Source organism: Pyrus communis, chromosome 10 (assembly GCF_963583255.1).
Source record: "Pyrus communis chromosome 10, drPyrComm1.1, whole genome shotgun sequence".
NCBI classification, from domain to species: domain Eukaryota; kingdom Viridiplantae; phylum Streptophyta; class Magnoliopsida; order Rosales; family Rosaceae; genus Pyrus; species Pyrus communis.
Genome location: NC_084812.1, coordinates 25,359,990 through 25,379,810, shown reverse-complemented (window position 1 = coordinate 25,379,810; position 19,821 = coordinate 25,359,990). Strand labels below are relative to the sequence as shown.

The following is a 19,821-nucleotide window of genomic DNA, read 5'->3' as shown; positions in this document are numbered from 1 at the left end:
GTTTGATTTTCTGCTTTTGAATGCTTGTTTGGTTTTCTGCGTTGTTTAAAAGCAGCTTTCTGCTTATAGCTCACACAAGTGGTAACCGAACATGTGGTATCGCTTTGTTCAAAAGCAGCTTTCCACTTATAGCATCACGCAATTGGTATCCGAACATATGGTATCCGCTTACCGTCCTGATGTGCAAACGGATACCATATGTTCTGGATTTGAACGAGAGCAATCTAGTTACATGTGTAATCATCTTGTATATACTTCTCATAACTACCTTTGTAATTAGTTAAGAAAAATAGTGAAGAATACCTTTCTCTGTCTAAACTTCTCTCTTTCTCTCTCTTCGAATGCTCTTTCTTCTTTTGCAAGAATACAATTTTTCATCTCTGTATAGTATACAAGTAGTTCCTCGATAATATTTTTTTATTTTATAGAAGTCAGTTGTAACTTGGAACCTCAATAGTAACAAATTTTGAAAATGCCACCTCAGTCCCCACCACCTAAATTCCAAAACTTTACCTTCTTCCACGGCCACCGCAAGCCCGCACAGAACCGCCCCACCGTCCGCGGCAGCCTCTTCTCCAACCCCGTCTCTCACCCAAATTCCAAACACCCCACCACCGCCCCTCAATCCCGACCCTTCGATGTCTCCAAGTGGGACCCACACCTGCGCCATTCCTTGCCCTCCACTTCATCGCCCAACCCCGACGACACGACCCTCCAGTCGTCTCGGAGCTCCGGAAGCTTCGCCGGGTCACACCCGACCTCGTTGCCAAGGTGCTCAAGGTCCATGTCGACTCCGTTTCAGCCTCCAAGTTCTTCCACTGGGCAGGTAAGCAAAAGGGTTTCAAGCACACTTATGCTTCATACAATGCCTTGGCTTATTGCCTGAACCGGTCCAACCGGTTCCGGTCGGCGGACCAAGTCCCCGAGCTGATGGACTTGCAGGGCAAACTGCCCAGCGAGAAACAGTTTGAGATTCTCATCAGAATGCACTCTGATGCCAATAGAGGTCTTAGGATTTATTATGTGTATAAAAAAATGAAGAAAGTTGGGGTTAAACCTAGGGTTTTCTTGTACAATAGGATCATGGATGCATTGGTGAAAACCGGTTATTTGGATTTGGCTTTATCGGTTTACAAAGATTTGCGTGGTGATGGATTGGTGGAGGAGAGTGTTACTTTCATGATCTTAATAAAGGGTATGTGTAAAATGGGAAGAATTGATGAAATGTTGCAGCTTTTGGAGAGAATGAGGGCGAAATTGTGCAAACCGGACGTGTTTGCATACACAGCAATGATTAAGGTTTTGCTTTCGGTGGGAAACTTGGATGGGTGTTTGAGGGTTTGGGAGGAAATGAAGAGAGATAGGGTTGAGGCAGACGCTATGGCATATGCAACTCTGGTTACAGGGTTGTGTAAGGGTGGAAGGGTGGAGAAAGGGTACGAGTTGTTTAGGGAGATGAAGGCAAAGGGTTTCTTGATTGATAGAGCGATTTATGGGGTGTTGGTTGAGGGGTTTATGGCAGACAAGGAGGTTGGGGTGGCTCGTGATTTGTTGAAGGATTTGGTGGATTCGGGGTATAGGGCAGATTTGGGGATATATAATTCTCTTACCGAGGGTTTATGTAATGTGAAGAGGGTTGATAAGGCTTAGAAGATTTTCTGAGTTACGGTTCAAGAGGGTCTTCAGCCAGATTTTGCTACGGTGAATCCCATTTTGGTGTTCTACAATGAGACAAGAAGAATGGATAAGTTATACGAGATGCTTGCACAGATGGAGAAATTGGTTTTCCTGTAATTGATGATCTTTCGAAATTCTTCTCCTTTATGGTAGGAAAGGAGGATGGAGTAACGATGGCTTTGGAAGTGTTTGAAGAGTTGAAAGTTAATGGTTATTATAGTTTAGGAATCTACAATATCCTTATGGAGGCCCTCCAAAAATCCAGGGAAATAAAGAAAGCATTGTCTCTCTTTAAAGAAATGAAGGATGTGGATTTGCAGTCCGACTCCTGTACTTATAGCACTGGCATAATGTGTTTTGTTGAAGATGGTGACATCCATGAGGCTTGTGCCTGTTATAATAAGATAATTGAGATGTCTTTTGTTCCTTCGATTGCTGCCTACTGTTCGCGTGCTAGAGGGCTTTGCAAAATTGGAGAGGTCGATGCAGTTATGCTGTTAGTTCATGACCGCTTAGCCAGCGTGACAAGTGGGCCCATAGGATTCAAGTATTCTCTTACCATTCTCCATGCATGTAAATCAAATAATGCTGAGAAGGTGGTTGAGGTGCTAAACAAGATGCTGCAGCAGGGTTGTCTTCCAGATGATGTTGTATACTCAGCTATAATCTCTGGCATGTGTAAGCATGGCACAATAGAGGAGGCAAGAAAAATATTTTCAAATTTGAAAGAGCGCAATATTTTAACAGAAGCCAACATGATTGTGTATAATGAAGTATTAATTGAACACATGAAGAAGAAGACCGCAGATCTGGTGGTGTCTGGGTTGAAGTTTTTCGGATTAGAAAAAAAGTTGAAAGCAAAGGGTTCAAAGCTGCTGTCAGGATGAAACTATAAACTATAAAGGCAGGAACTGAAGTCACTGGTTACCTCGGACTTTCCTTCTGTTGCAATTTGCTTATAATGCATGGATTGTATCAGAGTGGTGAGAACACTCCATTTAGGATGCATCTACGGAGGAAGTACACCGGTTTTTTTTTTTTTTTTTTTTTTGGTGAGGCATTTTGTTAGCTGTCATTGCCAATGATGTTTGCTTTTTGGGTGTCTCATGAATATTCCAGGTTAGTTTTGTACCGTAAAGCCTTGTTTTAAACCTTTGCCGCAATACTGTTACAGTTTATGTTCAGTTGATTTGTTTTAGTTAGCTGATTCTTGCTTGTTCTGCTTTTAGTTCGGCATCTTTTGGGATTAGAGATCAAATACAAAGAAGTGTTCATGTTAACTTCAAGTTATTGCCAATAATGCAAATCCGAAATGGCGGAGATGATGGGTTGAAAAGTTTTCAGTAGCAGAGAGCCCTGCATGTAGTTTTTGATGGGCTATGTTTACTTCGAAACTTCATCCGTGTATAAGTGGTGATGCGTCTTTCTATTCTGTCAGTCATATTATTGTTACTATTTTTTTTATATCAGAAAGTCTAGGACTCAAATTATTATGCAACCACAGAAAGAAAAATCTGTTTTTTAACCTACTTCAGCTACAAGATCGTAGAAACGCATGCAGCTAAATAGTAGGAGAGGTTAGTGAACTCTTATGGAAGCTAGATTTTTTGGTTTGGCAGGTTGTCATTCGGGTTGCTCAGCAAGTGTATTTCTCACCAGTATGATTCTACTGAATGCTTTCTTTGTTTCTCTACAACTTTATCGCCTTTGGTCTCGTTGTGATTTAGAGGTTCAGTCTTCAGTGTACAATTTGGCTCAGAGACCCTGGTTGAGACTCTGTATGTTGGCTTGCTGGTCGTTCAGTTTGGTCATTGCTTGTAAACTAACGCAAGTATCGTTTCCTAGTGGGAGATAAACAACTCTTCTGGTGCTAAAGACGCAGCATATGCAAATTCATCTGTGAGGGTAAAGAAGAGAAGCAGTTCCAGATTGCAAGAGCGAGGTACCCTGAATTTTTTAATGACCGGTCGAAGATTCCAGATATATAATGTTCATAATCTGTCTAGAGAAATTGCGACTGCAATTGTATTGCTAATTTCATGTATTCGATCATATCCTTGCATAAATGCATTGATTTGAATTAGGGCCGTCGTCTAATATTGAGAAGAGAAGTATCAATAGACCAACAACTATCTTACGTGAATATGAAAGGATTATTTCTCTACAATCCCATTTGGCAAACAAAAGGCCTTCATATTGGAAACACTAATAGCAAAATGTTCTGTGCCTGTTGTTCATTCCATATTTCTTTTTCTACACACAAAATACACAGCGCACGCATTCACGGGGATCTCCTTCAAACTCGCCTTTCGCTCTTATTCTCGAGGAAAAGAAGGTGTTGTTCTCAAAAGCTTGTCCATAAAATGCTAACATTCACAGATTCGTAATGCACGGCCGCAGGCTGATCTTGAGTACAAAACTAAAGCTTTACCGAGCAAGAAAATGAGGCTTAGACTTCCCTTTTGGGTCGGTTGCGAGTACGGGAAAGTGCAGGCTTTTCTTCTATCGACTTGTCAGCTTCGCCTTCCTCATCCGTTTCCCGGATCGCTTGGTTAATTGCCATCTACATCAAGAACACAAACACTATGACTACTGAAGAAATCATTCATCCAGAACAAAGCAAGACAGATTGAGCGCGTTTGGGATTGCTAGGGTAGGAAGCACTTCTGCTCATAAATATATCAAAAAAAATATATCAAAAATCCTCGTATGTTCGTTCCTTGAAAAGCACTACCTGCTCTAGAAAGCGCTTCTACTGCCACACACGCAGTCAGAAGCATTTTTTATTGTCGGAAAGCACTTGACTCTTCCGAGTTAATTCATATGCTATATGAATGCAATAACAGCATTTATTAGGCGCGCGCACTCACATATACATACATTGGCAACCTTGTCCATTTGAATCAACACACGAATTCAAATATTCAAAAGCATTAAAGAGCATGCAAATCAAAAAACCGACTTGCAGAAATTCGACGAACCTCTTCAAGAAAGTCTCGGTCGAGCTTATCGGCGACTCTGATGGAAGTGAAAACGGTGACGGCGATCAGAGAGAGCGGCAAAACGAATGCGAACACGTACTGGCTCGTGGTGGGCCCCGCCCGTGTCACCACCTCTAGGCCTCTGGTTTGCCGGCCGGGAAGACGTGATGCCGGCGATATGGGCACGTACGGAGGGATGAATGAAGCACGTGAGGGTGGGGCGGGTGGAGGAGAGAGAGTGAGTGAGGCTGTGTTGGAGATGAGAAGCCTTGCCATGATGATAAGTTGATAACAACTGAGCTCTTCCGCTCGTAGTGGATAATGTTATCATCGATTCATCTTGCTTTTTATAAAATAACTGCAGGTAAGTGTGCCAGTAAACTTGGCTACTCAATCAATGAGAAGTTCTTGGTCAAAGTTTTTTCTGACTAATTCACGAAAATTTGTGTTTATGATCTGTTCATGTTAAATATCACTTTGTAAAGATGTCTCTACAAAAATTTAATAGATATGAGATCATTTTGTCATCAAGCTGTATATTGGATGGTTGTTTATTTGAAGTAGGGTTGGAAGTAGGGTTCCTAAGAGTTGGAAGCATCATGGAGTATCATGGAAGAATAGAATAATGGAAAGCTAGCTAATGCATGGATTCAAAATAACTGAATATTTCAGCTAGTTTACGCTCCATGGAATTTAGGAGCCATGACATAACTAGCTGATCCTTGCAAAGCCAGTTTTCATATGTTGGTGAGGAAGCATCAGGAACTTCGATGCTTCCATTTATGAACCCTAGCTTGGACCTTCCACCTAGAGCAAGGCTCACTGCTCTCGACCAAGGTAAGTAATTAAACTCATTTAACAAGACTGAGCTTAACCTTTGATTTGGATTGACATCCACCTCAGACATATTTCCGGAAGAAAGAACCGGTGAACTTTCAGCATCTGACCTAAGAGGATTGTCTTCAGCCATCTTGAGGATTGATCACGTTCGGATGAAGCAGAAGCAGGTTATTTTTCCTGCTCTGATACCATGTTGATTTTCAAGAAATGAATTGTATCTCATTCATTCATCATATTTAGTTACAAGAACAACAAAACATATATAGAGGAACCTATAGAAAACTAAGAGGAAAGCTACGGAAACAATGGAGAGTTAAGACCCCTCCATGACACCTCCACCTAACTTAAACCACTAATTAATCCTTACAATGATGATGAGGTCTCCACTCTACCTAACTAAACATCATCAAGGCTTGCATTATGCCTAAAGTAGATATTAAACTAAGATGCACTAAAGCATCACTTAAGTTTTAGCCGAAAGTTTGAATCCATGCATTAGCTAGCTTTCCATTATTCTATTCTTCCATGATACTCCATGATGCTTCCAACTCTTAGGAACCCTACTTCCAACCCTACTTCAAATAAACAACCATCCAATACTATATAACTCAGATGATTGGATTCAATAAATGTATTGTGAGCTGTCTATTTATTTGTTAAAGTTAATTAACTAAACCACCTTATTTTAATTGATTTTTTAGAGACGATCTCTACATAACAATTTATAATATTAAAAGTTTCTATCATAAACATGAAATTTTGTAAATCAGCCACAATATATTTTGAGGAGAAACTTCTTCTTAATCTTAAGAATCAAACATTCCTCTTTGTATGTTATTTAGTGTAAAAATATCGATGCATTAAAAAAATATATATATATAAAAAGGAAATGATTTTTACACTCTTTTTTAGCACTAAGGACTTTTTGCCCCTAGCCGTACCATTGAGTAGTAAAAGCAAAATCAATGAATAGAATTAAATTGAGGAGTGAGGGAGGAAAAAAATAGGAGTGTAAATATCAGTTCCGGTTTCTAATTGAGTCCATGTACTTGACATGCGATGCAAAGTAAATTTCTAATGGGGAGAATTTTATGTTTATACTATATGATAATATCTATACTAAGGGGTGAGGGAGTGAGCTAAGCCTCACAATGAGTTAGCCATAATAATTTGGTTTGAATTCTTCTTTAACGAAAATCGAACTTTCAAGTAAAGAAAAATATTAATAAATAGTAGTGCTAAGTGGCTGGGAGGACTTTTTTTTAGAGACGAGGGGAGATACTTGGTTGTTCCGAAGATAGATATGTCTTACAACACTCATTACGTTATTAGAAAGACACAAAAAGAATTTGTTATAAAAACACCTGGCATTGTATAGAGAAGTCGTGTTTTGTTTACGTGTAATGTGGGGGACAATCTTTTATCTATTTGCCCCATTGCAGGAGCTTTAATATGGAATTGATGCGTAGATTTATGTAGTCCCTTATATCAATGTATGGCTCAAAGTATATGATTTTGTGGGGAGTAACTTGTATGGCAATCATACACTATTAAATGGGGTCTCATGTTAATAATCTAAAGATATGTATCACTTGTTCTAATATTATTGACATGAAACGTTAATGACTCACTGTAGTGGTCTACCCGTGTCATATCTTTCTCCTTTTTGTGGCCTATGTAAGAAGAAATTTGAATGTCAAAAATTATCGGACTAGCTGACTGCGCGGCATACTCACACCAGTGGCAGGCACCGTTAAATGATCAACTAACAAATTCAACGATTTCTTGAGCATCCAATTACATTGTTTGAGGTCTCCCTTACGATGCCTGCTGGTGGCTTTTACTTTCTAGCTGTGAAACCACCCTCGCAATATTATCCCTCAACAAAGATGTTGCCAGATTTTGTTTTGGCATCTAAACAGGTATTCATCATTTCAACAAATGCAGCTGTTGATTACTTAATTTGATGACATACGTCCTTTTAATTTTCTGTTGAAAAAGAAGAGAAAAATAAAATCTGACTCTCCAGGTATCTGACAGATTGTGTAGAACTCAAGCACCCGTTATATTTCATATAAATCATCTCCGAATGAAGAATGTTCAAGAACAAATGACAGAAATATATGGAGAGAGAGAGAGAGAGAGAGAAAGAGAGGAAAACAGAACAGCTTCTAAGACGAAATATTGAAGATGGTAATTAGTTGGTTGATTATGTTAAGAGGGTTAATTAGTTGGTCATGTAAATATGATCAATATTGAGTTAATACTAACAACTAACCGCTTATAGCTGAAGATTAAAAATTAAGATTAACAAACACCCTCAAATAATAACAATAATTGGAGACGACACCTTGTATAAATTGATATCTACACCTTACGTTACAACTAAGCGACCTTGCCACAGTTTTCTTTCTTTTTTGCTCTATTTAATTAGATCAATACTGCAAGAGAAAGAACAAGCGAGTTGTTAGCGTCGTATTATTTATTAGCCATTTAACGATCAATTTTACTCAGCCAAGTATGAAAGAACAACCAAGCGTGCATGCGCTACCACCAGCGATAGCAAAAGGTACTTCATTTCAGGAAGGTACTTGGGAGATATGTTATAACATGACAGTGTACAAGACAGGAGAGATATGGCGTGTGCAGAGTACATTTTTCAGATCTGTTCCGATGATCATTGTCCAGCTGATCGCCGCCATGTCCATCACTCGCCTTCTTTATCATCTCTTCAAGTCCTTGCACCAACCTCGTATTGTCTCTGATATTCTTGTGAGTTCAACGGTTCATGTCCCTATTAATTAATTCATTAATTTGCTATTCCTATTAAGCAGGATAAATATTCTTTCCATATTTCTTAATTACTAGGCCTAACTCCAAGAACTCATGATTTGAAATTTACAACACAAGTTCAATAGGCTTTTCAGGTCAAAATTGTGTTTTTTTAATATTTAATTATTTATGCTGCATACACCACCCGTTTAGAAATCCTTATTTAAAAAGTACTTTTGCGTAAAAGCGCTTTTAGCAACAGCGCTTCTATTACAAGCAATATGTTCGACAAAAAAGAAAAAAATAGAAGCAATATGAAATGATTAATAAAAATGCAAGTGTTTTTTTTTTTTAATACATAAGAGCTTTTAACTTTTTCACCATATACGGTCAGAAACCTCTCTTTTTTTTCTTTTTTTTATATTGTAGTATCTCCGTGTTTGTGGTTATTTTAACGCACTTTCAAACATGTTCTTACTCTTTTAATTCTTATTAAAGTTATTTAGATACAAAATTGACACATCATTAGCTACTGTATTAATTTTATGTGTTCAAAATTATCGTATCTTAATTAGCAATTTAGAGATTAGATTTTAAAGTTGAACTCTCCAGTTTCGGGGCTGCTATTCGAACTTGATATTTGAATTTAAATTATAACATTAGCTTAATAAGGCTGTAAGCGAATTAGGGATTAGATTTAAGTTTTAACAATCGAGTTTCAGGCTGCTACCATACATATGAGAATTGAAAATTTGAACTCATTGTGTTATACACCTGTCACAAATGGGCAGCATATGTATGAATATATTTATCACATATAGAGCATACTATAGTAGCGGAAAGTAATAATGTCTATACACTTTAATGCAGCTTAGATCACTACTGATATTCTCCTCCTTATATTGAACAATTTAACTCGAAAACATTATTGTTTATAAAAAAAAATGACTAAATTATAATTTAATTACAGGGTGGCGTGATGGTGGGTCCGGCATTCGTTGGTACTATCATATTTGCTCTTCAATACGTAATCCCTTTCTTCAGCCTGGTCAACATAGAAACCGTGGCAAACTTAGGGCTAGGCTATCACATGTTCATCATGGGTTTAGAGCTTGAGTTTGTACCTGTAATCCGGACTGGAAAAAAGGCTCTTAGCGTTGCCGTAGTGGGCAGTCTCGTTTCCTTGATCTGGGGTTGGCTTTTATATCGCTTCGTACTCTTCAATGATTATGGTAGGGCACTGGCTGAGGAAATTGCCAACGACAACGGCTACGCCTTCTGGGGCATTGCCCTGGCCTCCACCAACTTCACCGACCTTGCCCAAGTCCTCGCTGACAAAAAGCTCCTCCACTCTGATTTCGGCCGCCTCGCCTTGTCCTCGGCGGTTATCTCCGACGTGTTATCCTGGTTTCTTCTCCTTGCGGGCATGACTTCCGCATATACTGACCAATCGATCGGGGCCATGAGCGCCGTGATATTCATACTACTATGCGTTTTTGTACTACGTCCGGCTATCCCGTGGTTCATCCGCAATACAACCGCCGACAACGATAGCAGCGGATACAACGAGCAGCAAGTCCGCTTCATTCTGTCGGTGGTTGTGCTTTTCGGGTACGTAAGTGACAATTTTGGGTCGCACTCCATTTTGGGACCCTTTATGCTGGGAACCATTATTCCTAGTGGAGAGCTGAAGAAGGCCCTGGTTGACAGGATCCAAACCTTCGTGAGTCACCTTCTGATGCCTCTATACTTCTTAACCGTCGGGCTAAGAACTAATTTTAGCTACATTTTAACCAACGAAAATCCAAAGTTCAGCCGTGCAGATACTAACCTGTGGCGTGTCGTGGCGGTTGTCGTTCTTGCTAACATACCGAAGATTTTGAGTAATTATATCATCGGCTTGATGTACAAAATGTCACGTGGGGATAGTTTTGCTCTTGGGGTACTCATGAACACCAAAGGCTTAATGGGACTCATAATACTCGGCACTGGCAAAGACATAAAGGTACGTACGATTACGTTGCACGCATGCTGATAGCATTTTTTACCATCTACAAAAGTAGGGATAAAAACACATGAAATACTTGCAAGAATACAAGGATGTTGCAGTATAGATGCTCATGCAAGGTCGTTCTCCTCAAGGATTATTTGGATAATTTATGCAGAAACAATTCCTAATTAAATACTTAAAATTAAAAGTTGAGAAAAGAGATTTTAGACTTGAGTAACATTAAAAACGAATTTTAATTAAAAACAAATATGATAAAAGAAAAGAGTTTTAAATACCAATTTATAAAAGCACTAGGGTTCTACCATCACCTAGCAATCCTTATGTATTTTTACTAATTACTTATGATCTACACATGCCACTTTGAAGGTTAGGTTTTCCTAATTCATATTCTACTTGGAACCTCCAACATAGAACATATATCTAACATGCAACAGGTCCGGATGTTTGAATCAAATCTGAACATGAAAGACTCATTATGCTTTATGAAAAACCTTTGAAAAATCATGCAACCCTTAAGACGTGATGTTCATCTTAAGTGAAATTACAATTATTAATCACAAGAAGCCAGCGTCAATTTTAGGGAACCTTCCGAGCAAAACTGCATCAAATTACTTTTCTAAAGATCCTAATGGTGATCAGGCATTAAGATAATTAGATAGTTTCAATCACGGTGATCAATAATTCAAAGTACGCATGCAATCAATCATAAGCAATTAAATAAAAATTACATATTTATACTAAGGCTTAAGGCTTAAGGCTTCGCCCTAACAAAAGCAATTAGTTACGCATATTCATAATGAAAATCATAGAAAATATTATTGGAATAAAAGGAATGAAAACACGTTAAAGTAGAAAATCTCCAATAACCCTAGCAATAACTCTCTTTCTCCAAAGTTTCATAAAAGTAAGTGTCTCTCAAACTAGGGCTGACTAAAACCTTAAATATCTCCCTCAAAGCCAGCCGCACAAACCCTAGGAACCAAGGTCTCTTATTCCAACAAGGAACTAAATAATAATAAAATATATTAAAACATAAAGTCCTAATTAAGTTAGGATAAACTACACAGAAACTGTCCAGCCACATTTTAGCCTCAAATCTCCTCCAATTCCGGCCCATAATAGTTTATTTTGAAGATCAGGATGTTTTGAACACATCTCCAGAAGGCCACAAACCCATCCAAAGTCATCTTGGGCTCCAAAAATGTAATTCAAGCCCAAAACGTCATTATTCCAGCACTGCGCATCGCTCCTTTATTTTATTGCCAGAAAATCATTGCTTGGTAGAAAAATCTGATATTTTGATACGATCAAACTAAGTGACTCACGATCATTCTCTAACTGGAATTACTCCAAAATTCGTCCATGTGACCATGTTTTGCTTCAGAAGAAGTCGAAAGTCTTATATTGGAAATACAATTCAAAGTATCAAAATTCTTCAAATTATTAACTAAAATATATTAAGAATAGAGTAAAATATATAATATGAAATTGACTCATCACATGCATCGCTTGAAATACTGTACTCGTTTATTTGTTTCGTTGCTAAACAAATGCGTACGTCTAAAAATATAAATATGAACCATACACATTAAACAATACTTGATATCATCAACACTCTAGATAAATGAGTATCATAAAGTTTTTTTTTTTTTTTTTTTTTCCATATATAAAAGAAGTTAAGTGAGGTTAGCTCCTCGGTAGCAGTCTTGCAAAGCATGTTAGAAAATGTGCAATTAAGGGAACATTTGCCGTTTATACTATTAGAACCATATGCTATACCTCTGAAGTCTGTTACTTACGTGCAAATATGGTCTAGGTCTTGGACAATCGAACGTTTGGAGTAATGATGATTGCGATGTGGTTAATGACGGTTCCGGTCGGACCCTTTCTAGCCCTCGTGTTCAAGCCCACCAAAAACACCGCAGAATACAAACTCAGGAACATACAAAGCGTAGGACCTGAGATGGAGCTAAAAATCCTTACTTGCACCCATACCTCAAGCAGCGTCTCCGGCATCATCGACCTCCTCGAGGCTTCAAATCCGACGAGACAGTCCCCAATCTGCATATTCGCCGTTCAACTTGTGGAGATCACAGACCATGGTTCGGCCATGCTCATCGTGCAGGAAGTTTGCAAAGAAAACTCTAACCAAGGCAACCAGATGCAACCCGAGTACATCATATCCGAAAATCGATTCGAAAAATACGCGAAGAATAGAGAAAACGTTTCTATCCAAACACTCACAGCCTTTTCTTCCTACAACACCATGCATGAGTACATATGCAATCTGGCCAACGAGAAGTTCATCAACATTATTATAACCCCATTCCACAATCAATTTTCCATTGACGGAACCATGGAGGATACCAACCCTAATTTGAAGGGGGTCAACAACAACTTGATAAAAAATTCGCCGTGCACGGTGGGTATTTTCGTTGATCGTGGGCTTAGTGTGTCCCAAATTAGCGAGTCCAGAAATGGCAGCGGTTCCTCCCCAAGGTACCATCTCTTCGCCATGTTTTTCTTTGGAGGGGCAGATGACCGCGAGGCATTAACGTATGCATGGAGGATGGCTGGGCATCCTCGGGTTAACCTAAGGGTTGTCCGGTTTATCGTGGTCCCAAGTAATGCGACATCAGGCAAATTCACATGCGATGACCAGAACGACAACGACGGGGACATCCATCAAGCGGTAAACAATCGGATGCAGAAGCATCTCGACGACACGTGCATGGATGAGTTTAGGCTCAAGTCGATGCACAATCCCAGCACACAATTCGTGGAGGAGAATGTGAAGAGCTGGGAAGAAACTGTAAATATTGTAAGGGGCCTGCAGAGTGTATATGATCTGTACTTGGTGGGAAGAAGATACGAAAAGTCATCGCCGGCGTGGTCATTATTGGATTATTGCAGCGATTACGACGAACTGGGACCTCTTGGGGACTTATTAGTTTCTTCAACCTTTAATCCATCCGTTCTTATTGTGCAGCAGGGTACCCTTGTGGATAAACACTGGTGTGACTGACGGTTGGGAGTATGACCCTTCTTTGGCAAACCCTTAGTTTGATCTACTTGTTTGTAAACGTATGAGAATTACCACACTCAGATCCTTTCCTTTTTTGTAAAGAACTTCATAAACCCAACAAAACTTGTGTGAGTCTCAACGTGCCACGGACAATGCCTAATGGCATTACTACTCAATCAAAATTTGACACACGGTAAGATTTAACTACAATTTCCCATTTTCATAAAAAACTGAAAAACATTATGAGTTGGAATGAATTGGGAACCAAATCCTCGTAGAGAATTTCAATATCTACATGAAATATCTGTAGTTGTGACAAACTTGCGGCTACAGCAGGTTAAGGTTTTGTCTACCAGCTTACACATATGACATCACATGTGAATCTCAAATTCTCAATTAAATGTTACTTTTGATTGTACAAAATTGAAAAGAATAGACTGCACTCATACAACAACAGCAGCAGCAGCATCAACAAAGCCTTATCTCACTAAGTGGAGTCACTAGATGAATCTTCGCATGCTGCTGCGCTCAGTTTTGCGCCAAATCTTTCGTTATTACACTCGTGGTATATGATATATATATATATATATATATATATATATATATTAACTAGGTCACACTAATAAGAAGGAACAGCTGAGCCAATCTTGGAAACGAGACCTTACTTTACACTTCCACACCGGCTTGGTTATCGTCCATTCCTTGGGGGGGGGGGGGGGGGGGGGGGGGGGGGGCAACAGTGGAACAGCCACTTCTTGAATTCAGCAGCTTCGATATCCAATGCCTTCCTGGCGGTAGCCTTACTCTCTCTGCTTCTACCAATCTTCCTCAACGATGGGAAGGATTCAGATGTAGTCAACAAAAAAATTTCTTTTGAGAGAGTTGTTGGGGCAGACGCAATAACTGAGCTGAAGACTCCCGACTCCCTTAGTCCTTGTATTATGGCCTGAAATGACAATAAGTGATGGATTAAATGCTACAGAATGAGTTTAATCCAGATTGGGAGAAAGTATCTGTTGACTGGGCGGAAGTAAATACATAATTAACTCTAGGTTTTGAGGTTGTCAATACTTTCGTGAAAATCATTTACTAAATACATTATTTAAATGAGTTGATCAGCTTACCATGGGAGCATATATCCGAGTCAAAATGCCTTTTCTCAAAAGTTTTAGTTTTACGTCTTTGTCATCCCATACAATGTGTTCATGGAACCTAGAACAAAAGCCAAGCGCAAACTTTAATTCACAATAAAGGATTGAAAAGGGAAAAAGAAACAAAGTTAATTCCCAAGGTTATCTCATTAATTTACAGCATTTGAATCATCACGTTTCAAATTTTATAGTTAAAGGAGGATCAAGATAAATGTAATAACTTGTAAAGAAATCCTTACCATTTCTGCACTTCCTCCTTAGTTGCAGTTGAAGCAATTATGAATGCCTGCAATGCTAAATGTTGTCAGTGTATGAAAGAGTTAGCGAGATGAGATGCAATGAAAAAACAAGTTCAAGAGCTGACAGCTATTACACCAGAATAAAGAATAAATGTAAGGGAAAAGGAAATTCCGCTATTCTATTACAAATTTCGTAGAATATTAGCCAAATCTGCAAAATGGTGTTAGAAAACCACTTTGCCAGATATGCAGCACCTTAAGTTTACACTTGGAGTTGGAAAACAACAAAACTAATTCCTGTTTAGATTTCCAAGCAACCTCTCTACCAATAGACAGATAGATATATATTTAAATTTTCAAGAATTCTATTTCTACCAACTATGTATGGCAGTCGCTACTGAATCCGAATATATATATATCAAAATAGTCCCCATGAATGCTTTGAATGAAATAGTAAAACCATTTTAAACTGACATAAATTTTTTCAAACCTAGTAGATTGCAATTCATTTGCAATATCATCTCTTCTTATTCCAACATTACCCTTCTCATCAGGAATTTCTTCCACTCCAGTTGTACAAGTATCTTTAGTTTCTATATTGGGCCCTTTAAAGCTTCAGCACCTTACAGTCAAATTACAAAACTTTTTTTCTGCATGGACCAACTAGGTAGCTTTACAAAGTTAACTGATCACATTATGTGCTCGATGATCTTGTACCGGTAGTTAAAGAGTTTAGAAAGAACTAAAGAAAGAATTGAACTCACAGCTCTGTCAAAATCCAACATAAAGCATCTTTTGACATCTTCCTTTGTAGGCTAGCAGCGACACCGATCACGCCTAGATGTTAAGTCTGAAAATCTGGCATATGTGTAGTGCAGAACAGCAGCCACTTCAAATTTGACCTCGCTAAAAGGAATTAGGATATATATGATTACTATGAGCAATAAGTTGAACCAAAAACACTGCTCATTCCAATATGAAATTACTGTACTTCGGAGTTTTCATATAATTGTGCCATCTGTGTGCACCATTAGGACGAAGATGATCCTGGACTCGAGCAGCTGATTTCCCATTTCCATAAGTCAAAAAGTAGTTTGGGTTACCATGAACTGACTCTTTATACATGCCAAAGTATGTGTCTTTTGGTACATGGTCATGATTCCTCTTGAACATGGTAACCTGATTGCATAGATACAACAGCAAGGCATAAGTCAAAGTACATGCATACTAATTAAAATGTAAAAATAAAGATGAAGATGATGTGAAGCATTTCCTAGAATCAACTGCGATTTATTTATTTAAAGTACTATTTCTCATTCTGGCAGTACAAACTAGTCAGAAGGACCTTGTCTTCGACCCAATTGCTCGCAACTACCATATCGTAATGCAGCACGATCTGTATCATAAATATTACTTACTCTAGTCTCACACCTACGTACTTGCCCTTAAACAATATGCCCTTAATCGAACTAACACATTAACTTCCTAGCTTTATGTATAGATTTGAAAAGATGCAGATCTTGGTAAAAGTTTAGAATAACATGTTTGATCGGATCCATTAATCCGGGATATATGCTTGTCACTGTCTAACAACCATATCCTTGATAGTTCAACAGGGCAACAATATACCGCTGCTTCCCAGCATGTTAAATCTAAAAGTACAGATAAGGTTACAAACTCATTATGGTATGCAGGTTAAAGACCTTATCAAGCGGACCAAGTGGACTGCCCATATAGAATAGCAAATATCAATCTCGTAATTGTTGAACTTTAGAGATCTAATGAACTTTATTGAAGCAATTAAGAAGCAATAATGATGGACAACAGATGAAATTCACCTCAGTAAATGGTTCCTTAATATCATCCCGTTCAACACTGCTCTCCTACACAATACAAACAAATTAGTTAAATCACCGAATAACATGGATCAAGGCCGAAACAGGCACCAATCCTAAAAAGTAACAAGACTTGCATGCTTAATCATCTTTACATGTACACAACCTAAAATTAACTAAATATTTCACATACATAATTCGGGAAAATAACCATATCCACATTCCCAGGCACATCAAGCAGCAACTGCCTCAAAGAATACTCCTTGGCCCCAGCCGGGTGCAGTAACTCATCGGTGTCAAGATGAATTATCCAGTCCATTCCAGCATCCTAGTATTTTTATAGGCAACACAAAGTCCCAAGCAACAAAAAAGATTAATAAATTAAGAACACCTCTCACCATAAGGTAAAAATAACAACAGAGGCACCAGTAACATGAGAAGAATCTTTCATACCCTTGCCAAGACAATAGCCATCTCCATATTGAGAGATTGCTTCACAAATAGCTCATAATTGCAAGGCTTGTAAAAGAAACTGGACAGCCAAGTCTCATTCCAAATCCGGCTGATGGCACCAAAAATCAAGAAACATAAAATACAAGTGATTTAAGCGAAAATGTATGTAGAATTCTTCTCAGAAGCAGACAACCGCAGAACCACCATTTGGACAGCTGTGCTTGCTGTTCAAACAGCACAGTAACGTTGTGTTTCTTTTATTTAGTCTAGTTTACAATCCATTTCCCTACAAGGTTTATAATTTTGTGTGGTGTCGATTTTAGGGCTTATGCTTTAAATTTTAACTCTCCTTCACAAACTTAGTAGCCCTGAAATCAGGAGTTAAAACCTAAGCCCTAAACAACTGTTTTTGCTCTTTTTTACTGTGAAAATGGAATGGCCAGAGGGGTCATTTGAATCATCCAGGTACCACATTGCAGCTACCATCCCAAAGCCGGATTGTGTGTATGTATAAATGTGTGTGTCTGTGTGTGTATCTACCAGCCTACTGAAAAAGGATAAACAAATAGAAGATGTTCAAGCATTTAGATATGTTGATTATGTTAGTCAAAATATCCAGGAGTCTTAAGTCTTAAAAATACTAGAAGATTATATTTGTAGTAAGCACAAGACATACACCATGTGTCAGCGGCAGAATCAACTCACCTTTTAGCTTGTTGTTCCTCAAGCTCTTTAATTCTGTATATCACCTTTACTCCCTGACACAGTACCACAAAATTTATGCTCGACAATTTTCACTCTATTAAGCATTGTAAAAATGTATTTGCAAAAAAATTAAAAAATAAAATAAACAAAACAACAAAACCACAGAAAGAAAAATAAAGGGGAGAAGAAGGCAAACTGAACAGAACTTAGGCAATCAGAGCGATATATTATTTAACTTACAGGAATAGACTCGAGAACTTTTGATACTTCAGGGGATGCAGCCTTTCCTTCCACAAATAGGAAAAAGGTAGTAACTCCAATAACCTTGTGATAAAACATCCACGGCAAAATCTGTTCTAAACCAGCTGACGTACTTGTAGTAAAACATATCTGCATAAAACTCTTACTTAATAAGAAATGAAAAATTCATTCCACCAAAATGCGTGTTGTCTTGATATTAGTATGCAGCACTCATTACCTAACAAGCCATCACCGACCAACCAAACAGTTGAGTTACATAAAATTTTAAGTTCTATAAACAATGAAACAGGACATTACATTATATGCAGAGCATCACTCGTGTTAAAAAGGATTGGAAGGGGGATATTTCCCAAAATATAACACAATTAGAACAGGAAGATTTAAATGATATGTAGCTCACACAATCAAGTTCCACTACCCAGCAAATTACTCTGAATACTGGTATGATAAAGTCTGATAAGTAAATGGTGGTGTTATCATATTTTCTCACTGCAATCACAGGTCGTTAATGAAACAATCGTATTATGTTTATCTATTGGACAACCAAACCCCTCATGCATAAACACTAGACCATACATAACACTCTGTAGCTGTGCAGAATCACTTGAGTTGCCATTGTCAATGTTTCATCTAGAGCAGGGACTCCATGGGTTTAATACTTATAATTCGTAGCAGAAGATTGCTCCTTCACAAGTATAAAACATATTGCATAGTTTATTGCATTAACAAGTCAAACAAGGTTGGATATTGCCAGAAGCAGGATGAAGTTGGTTCACATTACCCAGATCAATGAGACGACATTTTTGCTCACCACACCATTAATTCCCTATAGACGAGTTTAACTAAATTTCGAGATTCGTTCTAGATTTGTAAGCAAAAATGCACAGCATTTGATATGGAGTGCACAGTACATGTATAAACAGTCTCAAAGCCATAAACTTCAATCCACAAATGGGAAATCCAGATACAGATCCACACGACCACTGATAAATTTCAAATTTTCAAATACAGCAGTAAAAACCCACTAAACCCAAATCTACAACAAGCAAAACCCAGAACCATATCAACCTTAAATCCATGAAAGCAAGAAAAAAAATCATACCTTTGGTCGTAAATTGGATACAGAATCAAACTTCCAATTCTGATAGTAGGGAATCGAAGGCAAAGCTGAAGGGCCGAGATTGAGGCAATCGGAGGAGGAGGAGTGGACGACGGCGGAGGAAAGAGGAGAGGCGTCCATGCCAGGGAAGAGGTGGTGGGAACCGCGAGGAGACCAGCGAGTGGTGGGGTCGGGAATGCTGCCACGCCATTGCAGGATGAAAGCTAAGGCAGCGAGAGAGAGGGGGAGGAGAGTGAGGAGGAGGAGGAGCTTCGATGTGAAGGTTTGAGGGGAGGAGGAGGAGGATGCTGGCGCTGAGCGGAGGGGGAGCATGGAGGTGGTGGTGGTGGTCGGTCATGGTCGTTTTATGTCAGTTGTGAGAGTCGGGGATGGTCTTTCTTTACTGTGTCCGTTCCAAGCTTTTCTGAACGGTAATGTGATTTACGTAACTTTTTTTTACCTTTTAAGCATTTTTATTAATTTTTGTCTATTATTTTTTTTAAACTTATTTAAAATTTCTACAACTAGAAATTAAAAAGTCTGTGTGAAATGTAAAAATAGATGTATTGATAGCACAACTCTTACTGTAGTCCTCTTGTGCAGTTAGTGATATTCCTTTTCCTTGAGAGGTGTTTTCTTAGTCATTTTAGAAAATTTTGTGTTTATGATCACAATCTGTCATATTATAAATTACTATATAAAAATCTTATTCATAAAATTCAATAAAAATAAAAATCAATTAATCAATTAACTGTCATAAAATATATAGACA

General features: G+C 38.4%; 2 protein-coding genes and 2 pseudogenes across 2 annotated transcripts; 2 read left to right on the top strand and 2 right to left on the bottom strand.

Annotated features, from left to right (window-relative positions):
• Positions 1-472: 472 nt before the first annotated feature.
• LOC137748346 (pentatricopeptide repeat-containing protein At4g20740-like) lies at positions 473-2,722 on the top strand (annotated as a pseudogene).
• A 1,073-nt stretch (positions 2,723-3,795) lies between these two features.
• On the bottom strand, positions 3,796-4,959 carry LOC137748918 (uncharacterized). The gene is made up of 2 exons (XM_068489110.1): positions 4,659-4,959; positions 3,796-4,240 (listed from the first exon to the last, which is right to left on the bottom strand). Exons 1-2 carry the CDS (start codon positions 4,932-4,934, stop codon positions 4,127-4,129), a joined length of 390 nt encoding a protein of 129 aa, XP_068345211.1. The 5' UTR covers positions 4,935-4,959; the 3' UTR covers positions 3,796-4,126.
• Positions 4,960-8,171: 3,212 nt separating this feature from the next.
• On the top strand, positions 8,172-13,306 carry LOC137747086 (cation/H(+) antiporter 15-like). Its single transcript, XM_068487096.1, has 3 exons — positions 8,172-8,270; positions 9,241-10,275; positions 12,098-13,306. Exons 1-3 carry the CDS (start codon positions 8,172-8,174, stop codon positions 13,304-13,306), a joined length of 2,343 nt encoding a protein of 780 aa, XP_068343197.1.
• Positions 13,307-14,694: 1,388 nt separating this feature from the next.
• LOC137747099 (glycosyltransferase-like KOBITO 1) lies at positions 14,695-19,407 on the bottom strand (annotated as a pseudogene).
• Positions 19,408-19,821: the final 414 nt, after the last annotated feature.